At 43.1% G+C, this 8,625-nt stretch overlaps 1 protein-coding gene across 1 annotated transcript in view; it reads left to right on the forward strand.

Moving 5' to 3' along the window:
* Positions 1–8,625, forward strand: part of LOC107113561 (cytochrome P450 27C1) — a gene marked incomplete at its 5' end in the record, with an annotated part of 37,734 nt that overhangs the window by 14,966 nt on the left and 14,143 nt on the right. The window contains 3 exons of the mRNA XM_015414911.1: positions 1,720–1,919; positions 3,961–4,170; positions 8,077–8,240. Coding sequence (XP_015270397.1) covers positions 1,720–1,919; positions 3,961–4,170; positions 8,077–8,240 — 574 coding nt within the window. The remainder of the gene's footprint in view (positions 1–1,719; positions 1,920–3,960; positions 4,171–8,076; positions 8,241–8,625) is intronic.

An 8,625-nucleotide genomic window follows, 5' to 3' on the forward strand; every position in this document is an offset into this window, starting at 1 on the left:
TCTGAAATGTTCATCACTATTTATTTATTTATTCAGAAATCTGAACAAGCATATTGGACATGAGACAGTCCAAATATCATGCTGAAAAACAGTATGAGATCAGTAGGAAACAATGCAGCCACAACAGTGTAATACACGCAGCCAACAGATATCACATTGTACAAGTTAGTGGGGTGTAGTACGCAGAAAGTCATCAGTTCCTAGAATTAGTTAAACATTCTGGAGATGAATGTGGACATAAATTGCTAGATTTTACTTCAGAGGGCTGTCACACACACACACAAAAATCCTGTACCTTTCCCTCAGGGAATAAGAACAGCAAACTTCCAAAGTCATGCATGACCACAAGAAAACTTTGGATAAAGCACCAAGGATGCTGTAGAATCCTACTAGTGAGTGTGGGGGGAAGTTATAGACCAATAGCAAAATATATGTTCATTTGTACCGAAAATCAATGAATAAAGAACCTGACCAAAGCACTCTGGTTTTTTTTGTTTTTTAAGCAGTTCAAGTTTAAGCAGAAAACAATCCAGGCCAAAAAAAAAGAGAGTTTGATTTAAAACAGTAACAGAAAACGCCAGCCGACTCATTCCATTCAGCTCACACACCAAGCATAATTCATAGCTTCAAAACAGGCCATAAAAAACCCACACTACCACAAAAATGCAGTGTCAGTTTGAAAATCATACTGCCATCACATTGTTCTTCAACAATAAAAAATTGATACCAATAGAATACTTTATACAGAAGAAAGCAAATAAATGGGGGGTCTGGAAGGAGGGAGGCAGGAAGGGAGGGAGAGGTGGAAAGAAAGCAACTTTAATTTTAGATGTATTCTCCAACTCCCCCCTTGCCACCATGCCAGTGGGCTTGGCTTGGAGAAGGGATTTAAAGACACAAATGCCTTCTCCAAGTCATTGGGTGGGGCCGCAGGGTGGGGGCTTGGAGAATGCCTTCAAGTTTAAATGTGTTCTCCCATTGCCATGCTAGCTCGGCTTGGAGAAGGGATTTAAAGAGACAAATGCCTTTTCTGAGCCAAGCCAGCTGGCCAGTGTGGCAGTGGGGTGGGGCTTGGAGAACACATTTAACTTTAAATGAGGAGGGAGGGGGAAAAGAGAGAGAGAGAAAGAATGAAAGGTGGAAAGAAAGCAACTTTAACTTTAAGTGCATCTTCCAAGCCCCCACCCCCACACCAGCTGGCTTGGCTTGGAGGAGGGATTTAAAGAGACTTTTCCGAGCCAAGCCAACTGGCCAGGAGGGAGGGATTTAAAGAGTCAAATGCCTTCTCTAAGCTGGCCGGCGGGGGTGGGGGTGGTGAGAAGGCACCTCAAGCCTACTCAGGTAGGGGGACACTGGCTGGGGAAGGGAAGACTGATCGGGGAGGCATGCCTCCCTTCACTCCCCCAGCTGCCCTGCTGAGAGCGGCACAATCTGTGTGAAAGAGCCGCATGTGGCTCCCAAGCCACAGTTTGGCCACCCCTGCTCTATGCTGTGTTTTGGAAGTAGATAGCAAATAGGCACTGTAGTGTTTGCTTCTTGGTGAAATCTATGTAAATTGTAAGAACAACAAATCATTGTCACATAAATATTTGTTCTCCAGAAACATTTTTAGTACATTGCCTCCTAATGAGAAATTCTCTTTTATGTATTGGCATCCTGTTTAATTCTATGTTGCTAGCAAGAATGAACCAGATCATTTAAAATTGTTATTTCTTCCAGAGAGGGGGAACAGTGGCTAAAGATCAGACGCGTGCTAAGGCAAAAAATGGTAAAGCCCAAAGATGTTGCTGTTTTCTCTGGAGGACTCAATGAAGTTATTGCTGATTTGATCAAGAGAATCTACACTCTCAAAAACCAAGAAGAAGATGGGGAAACTGTGACAAATATTAACAACCTTTTTTTCAAATATTCAATGGAAGGTGAGGTGGTGATTGTCTAATTTTGTACTGCTATATTCAAGTCAACATAGAATGTTGAGATGGTTCCTACATACAAAAGGTATATTGCTGTGATAAGCAATATTTAGTGTGTGTAGGTGGGAAGATTGTGTAACACTCTTGTAAGCTTTTAGATTTACTATACACTTTTAAAATGCCAGAGCCTTCACACATTTTCACTCTATCAATCACTATAATGATAAAATTAGATGTTATTTCTCTAACATTTCTCATAAATAATTCCGTTTTTACAGTTAACGTTTCAGATTTGTGTATTATTTCTCAAACATTTCTCATAAAGAATGAATTAATTTTGTTTCCAGTTGAATTTTTAAAAATATATCACTTAAATCTGTTTTCATATATTCTACTACAATTGAATGTGTGAGACTGTATGCAGGTTATTATAACTGCAAATCCCAGTTCTATGCATATTGAGTCAATGCAGCTTACCATTAAAGTACGGGGCTCAAATCTGGAGCTGACCAAGTGTATATGCTTAGGTGTGGTGCTTTGATATTATAAATATTGTGCATGTGTTTTATTTCTGTTTTAATTTGGAGTTTTATATGTATGTTACTGTGATTTAAAATGTAGGTCCCTTAGGTAAGAAAGGGCTTGAGGGGTAACTGAAGTGTGTTATGATTGGATGGTAGCTGTCCCTAGGGGGCAGCATTGACTGGATTGTGGAGGGAGAGTGAGTGCGTGAGTTGGGTGGGAGTGGGTGAAGAGTAAGGTGCTGTGAGAGAAATCTGTGTTCTTTGTGGAAGCCATTAGCCTAAGTGCCAAGTTAGGAAATTCAGCTTTTTGGAAGTTATTAGCCTAAGTGGCAAGTAAGAAAATAAGCCCTTCTGGCTAGATCTGTTCAAGGAACATTAGAGAAAGAAGAACTGTATCTATCTGTGTTAAGTCCGTGCTTAACAAAATAGCCAGAGAGTGATTCAGCAAAACTCAGGTTTATTTCAGCTCGACGATCAACTTCTCTGACACGGTACAACTTCTCTGATAGCCCGAACAGCTTCCCATTGCAGCTGCTCGGTATTTAAACATTCCCGGCTAATATAGCCACGCCTACTATACAGTTAAACAACCTATCAGGTTGAGACAATAAGGACCAATCAGAGTCTTTCCCGCTTATACACATTTGAACCTGATTGGACACAGTAGTCTTGAACTTCAATCCCTGTTCAAGACGAAGCTTAACATTGCTTCCTTATGAGATGATTCACAATCATCTTAATGCATTCTAGGCAGCACAGAATACATTACAATCTGAAATCATTAAGCTTATGAAATTTACTGAAATTCTAACTTCTGTTAGAAGTCTAACAGAGTCACTGTTAGACTTCTAAATAAACTCTATGACCGATTTCACACAAGAGTTGCGCCGCGGTCACACCTCCCTTTGCCCCGCTGATATTGGTCAGTTTCCCACTTGAAGTTGCATGGCCGCATTTTGACCCGTGGCTTCGCCCGATTTTCCCCGTGGTTTCATGATCCTCAAAAAACAGGATCACGAAACCGCGGGGAAAATCAGGCAAAGCCGCGGGTCAAAATGCAGCCATGCAACTTCGAGTGGGAAATTGACCAATAGAAGCGGGGCAAAGGGAGGCACGACCGCGGCGCAGCTATTGTGTGAAATTGGTCTATGTTTAGCAGAAAACAGCGGTTTTAGGGTAAAGGATCCCCTTTTACCTCAGAGACAAATGACACATGCTGTTCATTCTGTCCTTCTACCAAATATAACTAAGCTATCCTGTTCTTTGGGTCCTACTAAGAATTCTAAGGCAATAGCCTTTTGTGGTAGGGGAAAGTAGAAAACTCTAAGGAAGGCAAGGAGGCAGAATAATAGCTGTCACCTCAAAATAAAACAAAGAGGTGTTACATATAAGGGGTCTCAGAAAAGAGCAAAACATTACCGTAGAGGTCAGCTATACTATGCAAATTGTTACTTAAATTATTTTGGAAACAGAATAAAATCTGAGGTTTTATGTTGGTTTTGTGTGTGTGTGTGTGTGCGCAGGAGTGGCAACTATCCTGTATGAATGCCGCTTGGGGTGCCTAGAAAACCACATCCCCCAGGACACAGTGGAATATATCGAAGCTTTGGAGTTGATGTTCAGCAGTTTTAAAACTACCATGTATGTGGGAGCTATTCCTAAATGGCTTCGTCCAGTCATTCCAAAACCTTGGAAAGAATTCTGTAGATCCTGGGATGGACTCTTTAAATTCAGTAAGTTTAAATATATATATTTTTCTGAAATTCTAGGTCTCTGCTCAAGAAAATTTGAACTGTGTTAATAATGAAGGGGCATATAATTCTTTTCACTTACACCTCATGTGGCAGGTGGGAGGGGGGGGGATCCCCTGATTTAATGGACTTCTGCCTGCTGCTGGCCAACTGGCCAGCAGGGAGAAGTCCCACCCCCCAACAGGGAGACGTTCCACCCGGCATGACGTCCCCAATGTGATGACATCAAGCGGAAGTGATGTCATCACGCTGGGGCCTGAAATACCAGAGCGTCACCATGCAATGTCCTTGGCATGATGTCGTTACTTCCATGTGTTACTTCCATGTGATGTCTTCATGTCAAGGACCTCATGCACAGTCATGTCACCCTGCCCCCCCCAATTCCAGGACGCTCCCTCCCACCCCCCACCGGCAAGAGCTTGGGACCTGGCAACCCAATGTGGTAAAGAAAACACAAAAGGCTTACAGAGTTAATTTAAAAAGTAACATTTGAAGGAGAGGCCGTCTGCCTCCTGGTGGCATCTCAGAGGGCAATGAAAGGTCCATATTTGTTTTGTTGTCTTTACTGTTTTTGCAACCAGAGTCATCAACAGCAAACCCTCATTCCGCAGTAAATCTCATTCTACAGGATAACATGGAAGAATTTAAGGATTGCTACTGCAAAAGTTGTCATGTGATTTGACAACAGCTGCTAGAGATTTTGCCACACGCAAATTCGCAATGTTCCCCCTGAGCTGTGGAGTCTTGTGAGCAAAACTTCTGCTTTGTGAGGTACCGGCATTAAAGTTGTGAGTGAGCGATTTGGCTACTGCATAAATTAGTTCGCTCTGGAGCCATCCCTTCCTGAGCTAAGACAAAAATCTGTGAGCTAGAGGCTAAAAAACTGTGAGCCAGCTCACACTAACTTAGCTTAGAGGGAACATTGACGCAGAGTAGTTTGTTTGTCTTCGTCTCTAAGTAACCAGGATGATTTTGCTTCTGGAGAGAGGACATCCTGATTAAATAAAGGGGAGATCAGTTAATCTCTTAGAGCTGAAAATTTGGGACAATCAAACAAAATATGATCCATAGAGTCAATTTTACCACTGCCGCAATTATAGAGTCTATCTGAGTATGAAATCCCATTAAATCTTCCTGACATCACAGCTGAAGGTAGGGCATTCAGGCGCGCTAGCATGAATGCCCTTGTATACTTTGGGAGAATTAGCTCAGATAAGTAGTTTGGCATTGTTGTTGGAGGCTGAATGCCTACTGAAAAAGTTGAACACACTCTGTGGGCTCTAATTGACATGCTGTTGTAGTCAGAGTCTCTCAAACGTCTTCTAATGAGCTGTGACAATTCTTGTCTACTCATAGGTTGACTTCTGGATTTGCTTCAAGGTGCTGGTAATTACCTTCAAAGCCTTACACGGCCTGGGACCCACATGTCCGAGGGACCGCCTCTTCCCATATACGCCCCAAAGAGCATTACGCTCTATGGACCAACACCGTCCGGTTGTCCCTGGCCCAAAGGACGTCCATCTTGCCTCGACCAGGGCCAGGGCTTTTTCTGCCCTGGCCCCTGCCTGGTGGAGCATGCTCCCAGTCGAGATTAGGGCCCTGCGGGATCTTCTTCAATTCCGCGGGGCCTGTAAGATGGAGCTGTTCCGCCAGGCCTTTGGTTGAGGCAGCGGACATCTCTCTATGGCCTCCCTGAGGTGGTTGTCACCTAGCCACCTATTAACCCAAATAATATGCTAAAGAACCGTACAACCAGTAACTGTCAGAAGTGTGATTGAGTTTTAATATTTATTATTGTTTGAATTCCTAAGTTGTTTAATTTTAATTGTATTTATTGTACTGTTTTTATGAAGTTACCCTCCCTGAGCCTGCTTACGGGGTGGGCGGACTATAAATACAAATAATAAATAAATAAGTAAATAAATAAATAATAGGTCCATATTAGAAAACTGTTGACCACCAGCCAACTCAGCAAGCCAATCTTGGAAGCTTTGAATAGGATGTTGTTCTATAACTGGAAGTGAATTTACCATAAGTTTGTAATTCCCAGAAATTCAGACTGTGCCATTTTGCTTAGGTAGGTAGTGGACAAGCAACAGGTATCATTTTCCTAGTGTTTTCCAGTGAATGGAGCTCCCCTGCCCCTGTACACTAGTAGATGGCTGGTGGAATGGTGCAGTTAGGGCCAGTAGGCCCATTAGGGCTGCCAAGTTCCCTGGGGGGGTGGGGATCTGAACTAGGGTTGCCAAGTCGCTCGGACTCACCGGTGGGGGAGCGTTGCCGGGGTCTGGGAGCTGCCGATGGATGCGTGCACATGTGCGCTTTGTGCGCCGCCAGAACATCACAGGAAGTGACGCACGACGTAGAGCATGTTGGGGGGCATGGCCCCAATCGTTGGAGGGAAAACCATAGAGTTTTCCCTCCGACGATTGGGGCCACGCCCCCAACGTGATCTACATGGTTGCGTCACTTCCTGTGACACAGCCACGCCACGCTTCAGGGGGGCGGGGTTCCCCCCGGGGCCCGATTCCGCGGCGGCAGAAATCGGGCCTCCAAAGCGGGGGTTTACCCGCCCCGCCCCCACTTGGCAGCCCTAATTCGGCCGGTGGGGGGAACCCCACCCCTGAAGTGGCCAGATCAGGCCAACGTGCCCAGCGTGATGATGTCACCGGGAAGTGACATCATCACGCTGGGTACGTCACTAGGCGACACTCTAGCAATCACCCTGAAAACTCTATGGTACCATAGAGTACCATAAACCCGCGGACTGGGACCGGGTCCCCCCCGCTATGCCAGGTAAGAGACTAGGCAACCCTAAGGCCCATGTTGTATAATATGTAAATAAACATGTTTAGTTCCTACATAAGGAGCTGGGACCAATTTTTGGGGAACCTATGGGAGCTTTCTGAGCTCCTATTACAATGCCCCAGTTGTAAATATGTATGTTGGTGCAACAAAGACATGGCATAAGATGTGTGATCTGATCTCCTATCTTAAAAAAATAAACTATGTGTGAGATTCAGATCAGGGCCACAATGCTAGGGACTTTAAAAAAGAAAAGAAACTTTTCCTTCCCTGTTTACTGTGTTCCTGGCTTAAATTGTCCCTGCTCTGGAACTGCTGTTTGACTTGCAGTGGAAAATATACAGATAATCCGTATGTTGTTATCTTCCCTATGGGACAAATGCCTCAAGGGAGTCATAATGACTAAATCCTCTTCCTCCTCCAGTACCACATTCCCAATCCAAATCTGTACCAACATGAATGATTTAAAACCTGAAAAACCTTTGAGAAATTTTTCAGCACATCGTTTGCCTCTAAAGAAGTTGGTTGATTATAAACCACAATAGTTAGCACTAGCTTCCAAAACAGTATTGATTGCAAAGTGGTTTAGAGAACATGATTTGGATCTTAATATTAATCATATTTGCCCAGTCGAGATGTTATGACAAACTATGACTGGAGAAAGCTTGGAAATGGAGCTAGGAATTGCCATACAGTAAGGAAGGAAGGAAGAACATGAGAGTGCATTCCAGATTTCCCTGTTTTTAAGAGAAGAATATTTCAGTGACTGCTGAAACATATCTGCTCTTTAGTAGCTTTTATAGTCTCATAGCTTATTTTCTGCTCTGGCTGCAAGAGATACAGTTGATATGCTTTGCCAAAGTGACAAAATTGCTTGACAAAGGGTGCTCTGCTAATAGGTATTTTCACTGAGGCCATCAGCCTTTGAAGAGCTTTAGGATGTTAGAGTGAGAAATTATTTTTCTCCTTACATACCTGAAAGGTTCCCTGTTTGTTTGTGGGAACAAAATTACAAATGATATGAAAAATGAAATCTCGGTGAATTACTAAAATATTCATCTTTTCTATCTTTCATTCACAAAGGTCAAATTCATGTGGACAATAAATTAAAAGATATAAAGCCTTTCTTAGACCAAGGAGAAGAGGTTAATGGTGGACTTCTCACAACTCTTCTTAAGAATAAAGAACTTACAGTGGAAGAAATCTATGCCAATATGACTGAAATGCTTTTGGCAGGGGTTGATACAGTAAGTGTACTATTATTAATAGTATTTGTAGTCATAGTAACTGTGATGGAAGGGTGAAATATGCTTTGAAATAACATATGCTTGTTTGAGGAGGTTGAAGTTGGTTCCTTATTTCCAGTCCTTATTCATTCTGTATTCCCGATTTATTCCTGAGTTGAAGGGAAAAAACTAAGGAGAGTTTGAAAGCTCTGAACCCCAAAATAAGGTGTGGACCACCATATGTCATACACCCCCACATTCAGGGGACTCTCCCCTTCGAGGGGAAATCTGCCATTTCCTGGTCCAAAGCCCAGTTCTTGAGCCAGCCACTCCAAAGTGGGGCGCCCCAATTACAATCACACAGAAGAAGAGTGAAATGTACTGAGAAACGTTGAGTGATTTCAGC

Source organism: Gekko japonicus, unplaced genomic scaffold (genome assembly GCF_001447785.1).
Source record: "Gekko japonicus isolate JY-2015 unplaced genomic scaffold, Gekko_japonicus_V1.1 scaffold2861, whole genome shotgun sequence".
Lineage (NCBI taxonomy): Eukaryota > Metazoa > Chordata > Lepidosauria > Squamata > Gekkonidae > Gekko > Gekko japonicus.